The sequence below is a fragment of the Natator depressus genome, chromosome 5, assembly GCF_965152275.1.
Source record: "Natator depressus isolate rNatDep1 chromosome 5, rNatDep2.hap1, whole genome shotgun sequence".
NCBI lineage: Eukaryota > Metazoa > Chordata > Testudines > Cheloniidae > Natator > Natator depressus.
The window spans coordinates 93,996,869-94,012,086 of NC_134238.1; the positions used below are offsets into that span (position 1 = coordinate 93,996,869).

Below are 15,218 nucleotides of genomic sequence, written 5' to 3' on the forward strand. Positions count from 1 at the left end.
TAGGTCTTCATCATCTCCAGGCTAAACTACTGTAGTCCACTACCTAAGCCCCCATGAAAGCTTCAACTAGTACAGACTGCGGCTGCTTACCACATCAGAGGGACAGTCAGAAGTGAGCATATTACTTCTCTGCTCTATACTCTACACTGGCTGCCAGTCCACCCTGAGTGCAATTCAAAATTTTAACTACAGAGCTGGCTGTTCCGCATTCCTGTATACTGCTGTGGTAGGGAGAGATGCTATGCTGCTGTCTGAATTGAACCAGAATATTGCACTGGTGGTTTCAATATAAAAAGCCAACTGCATCTCCTTTGTCAAAGCCAACTTCTGAACAGCAAAATGTGATATGAAGGCTGACCTGAGAAAATACTAAGAGACAATCTATATACTCTTAGGAAATATTCACTCAGTCCACGACACATCCCCAAATACCTTATTAGCTTTATTCTCTGGGTTGTGTCCTCCAGCTCTTCATGTTCACCATCACTGGATACTGAGGACTTGGAGGAATATTCTCAATGGGGAGTTAGACACACAAGGTGAGATTTTCAAAAGTGCCAAAGCATGTTAGGTACTTAACTCCAGTTGACTTTCAGTGGGAGTTGGGCACCTAGCTCCTCTTTGTGCCTTTGAAAATCTGCCCCTTAGACTATGCAGTCACACACATACAAACATCCAGGGAAGCCCTAGACAACATAGCCACAACTCAAAGACATTTCCTCCAGATATCTTCCAGAAGATCATGCAGAATGGAATGAAAGGAAGGCATATAAAATAAGCCACTATTTCTGTCTTGTCCCAAGATAAGAATTCCTGGCTGTCACAGCTCCACCAAGCGCCACCTCTCGGCCACTCACCAGATTGCTGTGAGAGGATCCAGTCATGGGATGCCATGTGTGTTAAGCCTCCACAGTCGGAACAAAATCCAGGCACTCCTGCTGTCTTAGGGACTCTGGGCACAGTCTTGGGGTACAGATATTCTATATGGCAGCCTCTCTTGGGAGCTGTGACCACATGGTTCCTTGGCCAGCCCTGGAAACCAGTGCTGACCCCTCAGGTTCTTCCATTATTTAAACAACTACACACTGTCTCCTATAACTCCACTAGAAGGTGAGCACCTTCTGGTTTACCTCTTAAAGAGAGCACTTGGTAGGTGTAACACTTAACACACACAGACACTTTGCACAGGTTTCTAAAACCCTATTGCTCTTTCTTTAATAGCATGAGAAATACACACATCTACACAAAAGTAATAAACCCAACACGTGTTTCCCTACCTCCGTTTCTTCACCACTCTTCGAGAGCATTCTTTGGGGTTGGGCCAGAGTAATGGGTAGTCATCCAGGGTCCTTCTGCTTTAGTGCACTGCTTGGATTCTGAAACATGGAACCTTCTCCCACAAGCTTGCCTTCCCTGAGCTTAGTCAGACCATCCTCTTTCCCAAAATTCCTGTGCGTTTCCCTGGGTCTTACTCCTGTGAGTCATTTTTACAAGGTAGTATCATCACCTTGGTATCTTTGTTCTGCCCTTGGTAAGATTCCACACTCTGAGTGCCCAACTACCTGTTGAAGGAGAATTGGTTACTCCCTAGGACAGTGCTACTCAAAGTGGTGGTCCGCGGACCGGTGCCAGTCTGCGAGCCATCAGCTGCCGGTCTACGCGCACATTGGAAAAAAAAAATGCCTGTCCCCCACATCAGATAGCTTGAAAAGCACTGCCCTAGGAGTCAGTTTCTCTTTTGTTCTCCCCAAGGAAGGCCTACTCAGGTACTGATAATCCTTAACTATGAGCTATTGTCTCTGGTCTGGGAGGTATATGCCTACAGCAATTTTATAATATGAACCAGAATTCATAAATGGTACAGTCAGACTTCCCAAAATTGCCAGACTGGCTACCCCCTTATCATACAATATATGAAAGTTGAAGAAATATAAGTTTATTATAGCACAGAACCTAACAGAACCAGATACAAAAAAGCTCTGGGGGCGATGTAATTAGCTAGATCCATTTCGTAAAAACCCCTTTGAAGTTGGAAAGATGAGTATTTCCATTTCCATTTTTGCTGCTCCCTTGCAGTAACAATTTCACAACTTTTAGTCTTCCTTTCAGATGGAATTAATGTCTTTTGTGATTGACCATTTTAGTTTCGGACCATGTTGGGATGGTAGAATTCAGAATAGGAGTGTACTGAGGCAAAAAAATTGTAATTTATATGCACTTTAAGACCTCCTTTACACTGCCAGGTAGGTGCAAAGAGGATTTAGTGTAAATGAGAATCAGGCCCTAAATATTAAATCCCACAAGTTCCATGGATGCCTGATGAAAATAAATAGAAAACCAATTTGTGGTAAAAATGGAGAAACATCTTTGTTTACCAGTTATAGAGTGAATGACAAAAAGTGCATAAATAACATCTATAATTTATGCATTTTATGTTCTCATAAATCATTTGCCTGTCAACATTTCCGTAATTTATTAATACTGAATCTTTTAAACATAATAATGGAAATTGGCTAGCATAAATCATAAAGGTTTCAGTTAGAATATTTGTGTTTATATTAGGGCCGTGTGAGCCGTTTGCATAGAATGCAGAACCCATTTGAAATCAAGAGGGGATTGGGGTTCACTTCAATTAGAAATGTGCCATGGTTCCCAGACCTAGGTTCAGGCTATTCACACAGCCTTACTACAGTCCTCCCATAGATGCTCCTCACCTTGGAAGCTTGTGTTCAGTCTGATACCCTTTGGCCAAATTCTGTCCTCAGTCTCACTGATATAAATCCATTCATTTAATTTAAATCAGTTTCACTGATGTCTACAAACAATTTGACAATGGGTAGGCCTCTGATGTGGTAGATCACAGCCTCTCATGCTGGCCAATATTGTCTCATTGTATCCTTGTACTCCCCCATCTGTTTGTCTGTATTCACCTGTTGTGTCTTGTTTTATACTTAGATTGTAAGCTCTTTGGGACTGAGGCTGTCTTTTGCTCTGTGTTTGTACAGTGCCTAGCACAATGAGGTCCTGGTGCATGACTATGGCTCCTCGTCATATGGTAATGCAAATAAATAATAATAACAATAAGTTGCAACAGGGCCAAAACGTATCCCAGGAATCAAGGAGCTGAATCCAGCTGTCTGGTTGCACTCAACTCCCCACAACCTCTCCTGTGCTGAGAAAAAAAAAATCTTACTAGACTATTATTTTCTGAATCAAGATATCCTTGTAATTTGTATTTTAAAACTTATTTAGTGCCATTTAAAATCATTAAAGTTGCCATATTGATATTCCTAAATCGTGACTGGAAAGACAGAAAGAATCCCAGTCAGCTGATACAATCCTCTCTTTATCTGCACAAGAGGTTGAGAGCAAATGGTGGGCATACTGACCTCCTAGTTTTGCTCATCCCTGAACTGGAGAGGGAAAATGTCTAGGGATACTATCTTTATAGTTCATCCTCATGCTTCTTTCAATCCTTGGCGTTCTGGTGACACTGTCAACAAGGAATGCTCGACTCCAGACTTCAGAGCATGAATCTAACGTATAGCACCTGGCCAATTTTGGTCACAGCATCTGTAATGACATGTATAATATTGACCATTCACTGTTTGTAGTAATGTGGTTCAGTTTAAAGCCTGTTGACAATTCTGCTGTCTACTCTTGCTGCTCCAATGGAGATAGGAATTCTGACAATCAAATCCATCTTTGTTTAGCTTCTTGTTAAAAACTGGATCATTTTATTCTCTAAAGAATGTTTAATAACTCCTTTACAACTGCTGTGAGAAAAATCCAATATAAATACTAAAAAGGAGTGTTAATATGAGGTCCAGGATTGAAACATAATTTAGTGCCCTAATTAACATTAATTAATGTTACTTTGTATGGCCAGAAAACATGCTGCAGGCCAGATTCTGGCCCATGTTAAGTCCCCTTTATGCTGCTCCAGTAGTGTAAAGGCGGGGAGGTGCGGGGCGGGAGGTACCATAAACTGAAAAGTCCCTGTTGTGGGAGAGTCCTTAGATTATTTTGAGTCTGTGTAACCAGCTCTTTGTCAGCTCCTTCCAGCTGCCCCTTGTCATAGGATGCCTGACTGCAATCATAGACAGCATAAAATCCTCTAGGAGATTTTTATGAACCCATGTGACTTATGTGGTCTTGAGCCTGCTCTAAGTTACACTAGAGACTGCTGTGGCCCCTGGCTGCCCCAAGGAGCAAAAAGATGGCAGAAAGCCATGCTCCCCCCGTAGGTGCACGTGTGGCTTTTTCAGCATCCCTGCCAAGTTGGCCCTCAGAAAGGATAATAGATGTGCAATGTGTTTATTTTGGAAATTCAGACCATTTCATCACCGTCTCTCACAACTTTTTGCCATTATGCACTACTTGTGATGTAAGTCTATCAGAACGTGATACGGATGCCCAACAATAAGATGCTACCATCAGTTTGTGCAGCAATCCTAGTAACACTCATTGTTCTAACACTCAGTGTTCATTGTGTAGCAATCCTAACACTCATTGAATCTCATTGTTACATACCATAGAAATACATACCACATGTCCAAGCAAGATGGACATGCATCTTTAATGTAGAAAAACAATATTTTTACTTTATAAACAGTTGACAAAAAGTTTTTTTGTTTTAATTTTAACTTAAGGGAAGATGAAACACATTTTTGGACATGTTTGAGCAGATTAATAAATTGTATTTGTATACATGTAACCAAAACAGCAATTTATCAGGTAGAAGTCAGTTGGGGGTTGGGGAATTGGGAGTGGGGAATAAAATGCCAACCTGTATATACAGTTGTGCTGTACTGATGATGAACTACTGTTTATTCAGGGAGAGCATAGCTTGGCAGCAACAGAAGAACCATCACCGCATATGACATTGTGCTTCGCTAGGAGACAACAATACATTATCTCAAATACAAATAGCACAAGCACAAGGGAAGAATACAAATGTTTTCTCAGACTTTGCTCATTATTTCACTGGGTGGCTGTCAGAACTGAGAACTACAGAAAGACAGACAGAGATCATAGGTACTGCATGTGTTTCTGTTACCAACACTTAAAAGTGATACACCTGGTTTAGGTTGGAAAATCTAAGGCCTGGTCTACACTACAGAGTTAGGTTGGCATAAGGCAACTAAATCAGTGCAAATACCCTGGTTATGACACGCACCGCTGACACAAGGAGGGTAGTGTGGACATGCAAAAGTGATTTAATTACTGCAGTGGCTGTACGGTGCCATAAATTAGGTCGACATAATTTTGTAGTGTACTTTTGTATATTTAGATCTACTTTAAAGCCCATTTACAGTGTCAAAGTGGTTTAGAGGGGCCTTAAGTAAATGAGAATCTAGCCCAACAGTATTTGGTGCAATTTTCTTCATAATTATGTGTATTTGTTGTTCAGTGAATTATGATAGCCGCTCTTGTGTACAAATTTTAAAACTACATTGTCTCACGTCTTTTTCTTATAGAACCAGCTAACATATCTCTATTGCTGGAGATTACAACCTATCACTATTTTGGAAAGAATTGCATGACTTCAAAGAGTATTGGATTAGGTGCTGAATGAGGCAGGAATTCTGTGAATAAAATAGTATGTGATAATATAATTAAAGGCTATATCATAATGCAGATGTACAAGGGACAAAATTAAAGTTGCACAAGCAACTTAAATGTGGCTTTTCCTAATTTTTCAGTGTTTGACTTTGCAACCTTAATAACATTCTGTTAGCATAGTTATTTTAAATGTAACATTATGAGAAAATCATAAATCCTTTATATATACATTTTTCTAAAACAAATGTTTCTATTCTGGGCATTGCAGCAGCCCATTGCTCATAAGCAACCCTACAATAACAAATCAGACTAACAGGTAAGGCAAGAATACTTGCAAGCTTTTAAGAGGGTAGATATACTGCACATGGTGAATAAAAATTATGAAAAGTAACATGTCTTTTAATTGTGCTGTGAGGATGGTTCTTGAAATCACAACTGTTATCTGACTTTATTAAGGCTGGTGATACTTGTTATAACGATTAGGATATGTTTCTGCTCTCAGTTATACCCATGCTACCACACTGACTTGTACTTTAACATGGTTGATGGCATGCCCAAACATTGAGCTCTAAAGAGCAAGGGAAATAAGTACAGTTGCCCGGAGGATGACAGTTCCATTTTATGAAAACTTTTAAGGTTTCAGAATTTCTTTTCATTCCAATGCAGAACAAAACCAAACTCTCTCAAATATTTACACAAAAAAGGACTTGTGCATGTGTGCACTGATCTGGAATGTGAGAGGTTCAGGGTCAAGTCTCTGTTATGGTTGATTTTGAGTGCTGTAGGATGAAAAATTCAGTTCTAAATCAGAAAGAACAGCGGATGTCCCACATCCCAGGTCAGTTCCCTAACCATCTAGGTATAGAGTGTCTGTCTCTCACCCCAGGAGCTTCTTAATAAAAGTTTTGTGGAAACCGATATATCTTTGATGACGAGTTCTAGGAATAAGCTATCAAATCCTTTACTATATAATTTTTTGTTATATTTCAGGATTGCGTATTTCACAGGAATATCACTGGTGACCTGAAAGCATTTATAGATAAATATGGTTTTGATGTTCTTGTGATTTTGGCCAACTATTTAGCAGAGGATGAGCAGGCTAAGCGACAGATAGTGGTGTACTCAGAAAACTTAGAGCTATGCAATCAAGTAAGTACTATAAAGAAAGAATGAAACATTGTCCTTCCTGAACTGAGTATGCTTGAAAATAGTTATTGTATAATTAAATGGGTTAAACACTGAATAACCATTTAACATGTGATGGTGTGGGTGCTACAACACTTTATTGTCATGGATGTGGAATGACTGCATTATTTATGTTTGCAGTATTGCTGAAGCTATGTTGGGCCCAGAATATGAGAGAGTTAAAGTGGGTGACCACCTTCTGTTTATGGAAGAAGGGAGAAAGATGTTTTTAAGCTTCACAGAGCTCTTCCCCAGATCTGAGCTTGTTCCTTCTTCCAGCAAAAGTTGGTCAAATAAAAGATATTACCTCACCCACTTTATCTCTTGCATTATTTATGTATTGCATAACAAAGCACTACCGTATTTGACAGTGTTCCAGAGCAGTCATGCAGCAAGATCCAGTGGTCAAAAGAAAGAGAAGGGGGATATACAGATGACTTTTTTCATTAAAAAATGTTCATAACATTTTTGTGTTGATTTGACTTGATTGTGTGTTTCATTGTGGCCTACTCAATGGCGATTGGGTTGTGAACACATATACAATATAAACGAGAGAAAAACCAAAGGGACTGTTTTCATGTTTAGATTTGGATTAGATATAAAGTAAAGTTCAGGATTCTGATTTGAGTTTGGGTTTTAACAGCAACAAAAGTTGCCAGCTATTTTCATGAAATTTTGGACAAAAATGGAGGAAGTGCTTCTGAGCTCCACTCTGAGCATCTTGTAAGATTTTCTTCATCTTAGGTGAAAATCTCAGAAGGTAATTTTGGCCACATCCAAACCAGAAATGGAAGAAACAAGTTTCTAGTTTTGGTTCCAACCTGTAAGCTGGACTACTGGTGTTGGTTGAGATCCAGGAATTTAAAATCAGACTCCTGCTACCTATTCAAAATGTGAAAGAGTTCTGATTCAAGGTTTTGATTTTATTTCATGAATAGTATAAATATTTCACTAGATCTTTGAGCACCATACAGTTGTTACTATTAAAGAAAAAATATTTTTAGTATTCTAGACCTGTTTTTAAATTATTTTAAATTCAGTGCACACTGAGGTGCTAATCCTGCAACTGGATCTGCATGGGCAGGCAGAGCCTTGTAACAGGGTGGAGCCCACTTGACTTTGAGGAGACTTTGTATAGTCCCAAGAGCTCACAGACATGGATCTGATTGCAGGACAGTGGCCTAAATAAGTACTTCCCCCTTTGGTGTAGAAATGCATTTCTTTAACACTTCCTGGAAGCATTCAGTTTCTTTTTCACCTTTTACAGATTTTAGTCAGCTTTCCTAGAATAGCAAACAAAAATCGGAGTTTATTTTAGGAGTGAAGAATTAATTTGAAAAGTCAAATTATAGCATTTCAAGTAAATATTTGTTAATTAAATAATAAATGTTATGCAGTGATCTTCTTGAGTTTAAGAGGATTAATGTGTTCAAAGTTCATTAAAAAGATAGGTAAAGCAAGATAGCTGAGAAATCAACCGACAAGAATAGGTAGGCAATAATACTATTAGTATACATTTGTAACTGTCCTTACAATGACTTTTTGAAACCACTGTATTTTCCAACAGATTTGCTGTGAATTAGAAGAATGTCAGAATCCTTGCCTGGAGCTGGATCCTTTAGAATGCGGATGTGACCAATTCCTCGTTTATCACCAAGACAATACTTTGGTGACTGGTGATCAAATTTTTCTAATAATTAAAGAAGTTATTAACAGAAGACAGCCAGAAATGGTACCAAACAGCAGAACGTCTTCTACTGAAGCTGTTGCTGGGAGTGCTCCACTTTCACAGGGATCTTCTGGTATCATGGAGCTATATGGTTCTGACATAGAACCACAGCCCAGTTCTGTCAACTTTATAGAAAATCCGCAAGATCTCAATGGATCTATCCAAGCCCATGTTGATGTTAATATAGACCTTGTGAGTCCAGACAGTGGATTGGCTACCATTAGAAGCAGCCGGTCTTCCAAGGAGAGCTCAGTTTTTCTCAGTGACGATAGTCCAGTTGCAGAAGGTGCTCATCACAGTCTCCTTCCAGGTTTTGATTCCTATAGCCCCATTCCTGAAGGAGCAATACCAGAAGAACAACAGCCTCAGTCTAGAAACAACAGTGATAACTTTGATCTTTTCAGTTTTGATCTAGCACCTATGGTTACAATTCGATCTGAATCTTCTTCTCGTTCTGTTGATTATTCCCCAGCAGATGACTTCTTCCTGAATAGTGATTCATCAGAAGGACAACCACCTATTGTGCAGAAAGTACTTGATGAGACAAATCTATCAGAAAATGACATGGCTAATTATTCATCCAATTTACTAATGACTACAAATGAAGAAGACAGTTTAGTAGAATTTGATGATGAATTTAGGCAAGAAAATCCTGGAGATTTGTCTGAAAAAACTTCAAGTTTGACAGATTTAGTGGAAGATGATTCTTCTTCACCTGAGGTGTTGAAAAATGTTGAAACAAGAATTCCCCCAACTCCTATGAACAGTCTTGTAGAAAGCTCACCATTAGATAATGGACCACCTTTGTTTTTTCCACAAGATGTAGTTAAAAAAATTAATGAAATAGATAGTGCAAGCTATTCTCAGTCACGTGCTAGGTATGGAAGCTGGTGGGATGGTTTTGAATTAGATTCTAAAAATGCTGATGCGTGGAGTTCAAGTGAACAGGAATCTGTATTTCAAAGCCCTGATTCATGGAAAGATCGTAAAGCAAGCCCATTACTTCGGGAGCACTTTGATAGAAGAGCCTCAGATTCTGTATTCCTGCAAAAACAGCCAAGGCAGATGGAATACTCAAGAACAGGTCTGTGGGAGAATCAGTTTAACCCTGTCCGAGATAAACATAGCTTAGAGCTGCAGAAGAAAACCACTGAACACTCACACGGGCAAAGTACATCTTTAGAGGAGACAAAACAACACATGGAAGCATTTACTGATTTGTGGAAGTCCAGTCAGCTGACCCCAGTGATATCAGCTCCATGGTGTAACACTGTAGGTGAAAGTGGACAACTCAATGCAGAATCTTACGATGTTTGGACAGAGTTTGATCAAGAAGACGGCGCTAAGCCATCAGAAAATGTATGGAGTATGCTGAAACTGGACACTGATCAAACTTCTGTGAGGAGTCTTGAAGCCTGGGCCATGTCCAAAACTAATCTATCATATTCTTCAGAAAACACTGCAGAAAATGAGTCTGAAAACTTGAACAATGAAGTATCTTCAGAAGCCTGGAACAAAGGGAGGGCTTATCCAGTGGAAGAATACAGCACTTTTCAAAATACAAAGTCCAGTATTGATAATGTGCAGAACAATTCTAATCTAGCCATAGAAAATCAAAATGTATTAGGTGACACTAAATGTAGACCAAAACAATTTGAAAATATGGATGTCTGGGATCTGTATGAAAAAGACATAGAGAAAGAAGTACTAGAAACTCTGGTTCCATGGGAAGATTCTGTCTTGTCATATAGATGCTCAGACTTTAGCTCATCAAATGCCGGTGAAGATTTAGTTGTTTCTCCACCAGATACCAATTATTCAACATCTGATTCATACATATCACCTACATTTATAGAGGACGAAAGGGAAAATGAGGACAAGCATTTTGACAGAGAAACAATTTTCGATGAAGTGATTAACTCAAATTCAGATGAACCTAAAATATTGGAGGAAACAGATAAGGAATCATTACCACAACCATCCATTAGAAGCATGCCTTTTCTAAGCTCAGGAAACACAGAAATGTGGAATGTGTCTCTTAATAATGTCAGTCAGTTAAAAGCAGAAAATTCTGAAATTACTGCTCTTCCAAACACTTGTACAGTTTCACGGAATTCAGAACAAATAGCTGCTAAGTATTTTTCAGGTCATGAGAATATCAGTGAAAGTAATTCTAGTTCTGAGGACACTGGAGTCATGCAGGTGTATAATCAAACAGTCAACCACTTATCTCAGCCACATGGTGGACTGAATACCAGACCAACTGCAGCTGAAAAAAATGTAGAAATATGGAACAGGGTCATCCTTGAGGATACACAGTCATCTACAAGCACTTCAGAGATGGGTAATGGTTTGGACTTGAAAGGAAGTGACTTAGAAAATGAGGTTTCAGTTAATGGGCAAGTACAAGGAAGCATTAATAAAGATTCAGAATTGAGAACTCAGCTTTCAGAGCAACAGTTGAATCTCTGGAGTGTATACCTTCAGCAGAATCATCAGGCAGGATGGGAGAATAATGGTATCTCTGGTACTTCTCAACAAGGAATAGATGAATATAAAAGAATAGATGAGATGAGTGGACAGCTAACCATTAGCAATGTTTGGAACACAACCATGCAAGATAACAGAGTGTCACCATCAGTGTTATCCAAACTATCATGTATAACAAATTCAGAAGAAAGTACACCACCATCCGAAATTCCTAACTCACCAGAAAAAATAAGGAACAGTGACATTTTCAAAGCTTTAGAAACAGAGAAATCAGAAATAAATATGCCCTTTTCTTGTCCGTCTAACCCTGCCAATCAGGAACAGAGGAAACGAACTTTGCAGAACAATGCAGAATCTTCTGCAACAAGTCACGAGGAAGAAAGACATTCTGGGCATTTAGATTTCTATAATCTCCAAAATTACAGCCATAGTAATATATCACAGTCACTTCCTAGAAATACTGATAAGGAAAGTACCGCTACAGAGGGTGCAACAAGTCCCGAGATGAAAAGTGCCTCTGAAAGTTATAACAAAGGCGAGGATGGCCAAGAAAATCATTCTCCCACAGTGCCTGAAAATCTAGATAGCTGGAATGACTCTGCGAAGAGTAGCTCTCAATCAGTTGCATCAAGTCCTTTGATAAATGAAGCACCAGAGATGTTCAGAGGGGCTCAAGAGAGTTTATCTGAGGAAGTTCCTAGCAATTTAGAGATCTGCAGTTTTGAATTAGGTTTTTCTGAACTCAGTCCAGAGATAAGTGATGCTCATGAAACACCTTTCATGAGTGAGATTCTGCAGACTAAAATTCAAGTGAATCCCTCTTCTGAATCTGCTGAAGTGCCTGGCATTACAAATATATCTGTGATGGATAATTCATTATCACATGAAATGGATTCTGGGGGAAATGATGCTTCTGAAGGTTTAGAATCTGGGAATAAAATTCCAGATGAGGAACATGTTGACATCACATCTCATCATGATTTTCCCCAAATTCTAGGTGTTTGGAATTCACGCATGTGTGAAGATACACAGTCTCCTGGAACAAGTCCTGAGACAAGTGAGGTTCCTGAAATGACAAACACCACGAATAGCCTTCCAGGAGATACACAAATCAAAAGTGATTGTGAAGAGGATAATGTATGGAGTGGTTCAACAAATGATTATACACAGTCCAGTGCCACAAGTCCTGATATAAGTGATGCCTCTGAAAATGTGCATGTTTGGGGGAGCATGCCAGCTACCTGTCATAGAGAAAGTGAAGACATTTGGAATATCACCAATGGTGGATTAGAAAAAGCTCCTGAAAAGGGGGGCTTTGAGAATAAAAGTCAGGGAGAATCTGAAGAGAGCATTGATCACAAAGTTCCTAAAAATTTAGATCTTTGGAATGCACATGTAGATGATGATACAGTATCTTCTTTATCAAGTCCTGAAGCAAATGAGGATTCCAAAAATTCAGAGGCACCTCAGGCAGTGATAGAGATAGATTCCAACTATCAAGCAAGTGAAAATAAAGTTTCTGAAACTAAAGAACACGATTATGCACAATCCAGTGCAGTGAGTTCTGAAGACAGTTTAGATGCTGAAACGGAACTGGAGAAAGAGGTTCAGATGGCCATCTTAAATAAAAACTCTGAAAATGTAAAACCTTGGAATATATCAAAGGAAGAGGATATTATGCACTTAAACACAACTAACAATGATACCTGTGAAGCTTTTGAATATTTAGACGGTTGGGAAACAAGTCAGGGAGAATTTCAAGTGAATACTTTCCAAGAAAATCCAGACCATCCACATGTTTGGAATTCATGTACAATGGATTACTATTTTGCCCCATCTTCTGCAGCAGGACATAAAGAATATTCTTCAAAGAATTCAGAATCATGGAATATATCATTGCAAGCTGATTCTGAAATAAATCAAAGGTCCACTGTGGAAACAAATGACCATTCAGAATGGTGGAATTCAGAAACGCATAAACACAAGCCAGTAGAAGGGCAATATTCTAGTTCAGATGGTGGTTTAGAAATTAATCAATTGGCAAACATTAAGCTTGATGCCTGGGGAGCACCAGTACAAAGTGAAGAACTAAAAGTTGCATATCCTGCTTATCTAGGTAGCCACGCAAATCAGTCTCCCCCTCTGTACTTTAATGAAGAGAAATATGAAAATATAGTGCATTCCAGGAATATTCACAAGAGTCAAATTGATCCAGATATTGTACAGCATAAACTGTCTGATCCACTGGCACTGGCTAAGAAAGAAAGGGATTTAAAAGAGCAGCCTTTTGTCACAGTTGATGGAGATCAAGATACTTCTAAAAATGCTTTTCCAGAAAAGTGGCAACCAGATATGCCAAACACATTCGCTCAGGCAAACCTAATACTTGATCTTTCAAGAGATAATGTGGATGTTCAAATAAAAACTTCAAATAAAGATCTATTTGTTCAAGAACAATGGAATACCGGTGGAACTTTAGAATTCTGCAGCACCCCCAAAAATGCTTTCATTGCAAATGACTCATCCCAAAAACTGATAGAAAAGTCAAGCCTGAGATGGAACGAGTTAGCTGAAGTTCGCCAAATTACAGGTTCCCCATATACTTTACAGGACGAGACTCAGGAAAGTAATCAGCTATTCCCAGTAGATCCTGATTTGTGGACTGATACTGAACAGCTTTTCATTTTGAAAGCTGATGGTGAAAATCCTGATATATTAAGTCACTGTGACCAAGACAGTAGTTCACTGGCCTCAAACAGGCCTGATGTTTGCCATGAATATGAAGCTAAGCATGCATCTTCACAATCTACTGATGCTTTGGCTGAGGCTGAAGAAGTTACTCAGCTGGTTCTCACGGTGTCCAATATAAGCAAAGAAGCAGACTTTGATTTTAAACAGCAATTAGTAACTCACAAAGTAGAGACATATCCTGATCGAAATAGTCCAGAGAATAATGATGGAACACAGGTTGATCAGCTAATATCTCCTAAAGCTCATGAAGCTTCTGAATTCAGAAAGGAAAATATCTTAAAAATATCTGACTTAGAAAAGAAACCAGTTGTTGAATTAATGGATTCAGCAGGCTCCTCTGCTGAAGATTTGGGAATGGTTTCCTTGCATCTTAAAGATGCTTGCTATGAAAATAATATTCTTGCAGCTTCAGTCAAGGTAGTTCACTCCCAGAGACATTTAGTTGCCACTGATTTCTTTCCCCTTGATAATTCGGAAGAAAGCATAAAAGATATGAGTGTCTTAGCTGAAACTGGCCAAATTCCAGCCATTGATCATACAGCAGTGACTTCCGATAAAGTAGAAATATCAGACATGTGTGTTGATGGGAATGAGACTGGTATAGAAAATAGCTCCAACACATCAATCGCTAACAGCCAGTCATTAGGTGAAGTGAGCAAACTGACAATATTAAACAGTAAACACAATGTAGCAGTAGAAAGAGATGCAACTGACGAACAAATATTCTTCTTAAAAACTTCATTGGATGATAATGATAGAGATGCTGCAGTTTGTCAGCATGCTGACAATGTCGTAAAAGAACCTGAACATTTGCCTGATAGCCATAATCCTTGGTTTAAAGAATCACCTAATGAACAGTCACCAGTGGTGTACTCTTCTCCATCTGATGTATTGTTTAATACAGAAGCCACTGGCAGCAAAGAGAGAGGAAAGGAGATTTCATTAAAGCAGCAGTTTTCTGGCAATGTTTCGGTGGAAATGCCATTATCTCCACTTACTCCTCAAAAAGATAAAATGAGCTTTTTAGAGACCAAAGATAGCATTGCCAAAGATCAGTCATTTGACTCATTTGCAGAGTGCCCCCAGGAAGACCAGGCATTGGGGTCTTTACCATTAGAGTCTGAAGTGATGCCTGAATCCTCTGATATCTTGAAAGGATTAGAACATGAAGCACAAAGAAGTAATACTGATTCACCAGCAGGTGGAGTTACAGGATCACCCAATGGTAAGAAATTATGCACAGTCTAATAAAATAAGTTAATGGGACAAAGTAGTAAATGTCTGAGAAGGAGTATTGCTACTGAACAGTAAGATACAGTACAGCTACTGCATGGTGAGACTTTAACTGAGTGGCATTTGGAATACATGTGTCTTCCTGAAACTCTGGACCTTGGAAAGACCTGTATTCTCTTCATTGTAGCTAGATCAAAAACTGAAACTTTGAAGGAGGGAGAGTCATTTACCACATATTTGTATACTGCCTAGCATAAAGGATCCC

General features: G+C 39.0%; 1 protein-coding gene across 1 annotated transcript in view; it reads left to right on the forward strand.

The window, feature by feature from the left end:
• The window catches only part of PRUNE2 (prune homolog 2 with BCH domain), a 173,998-nt gene that overhangs the window by 98,488 nt on the left and 60,292 nt on the right, over nt 1-15,218 (forward strand). Inside the window, exons 7-8 of the mRNA XM_074953222.1 lie at nt 6,556-6,714; nt 8,318-14,945. Coding sequence (XP_074809323.1) covers nt 6,556-6,714; nt 8,318-14,945 — 6,787 coding nt within the window. The remainder of the gene's footprint in view (nt 1-6,555; nt 6,715-8,317; nt 14,946-15,218) is intronic.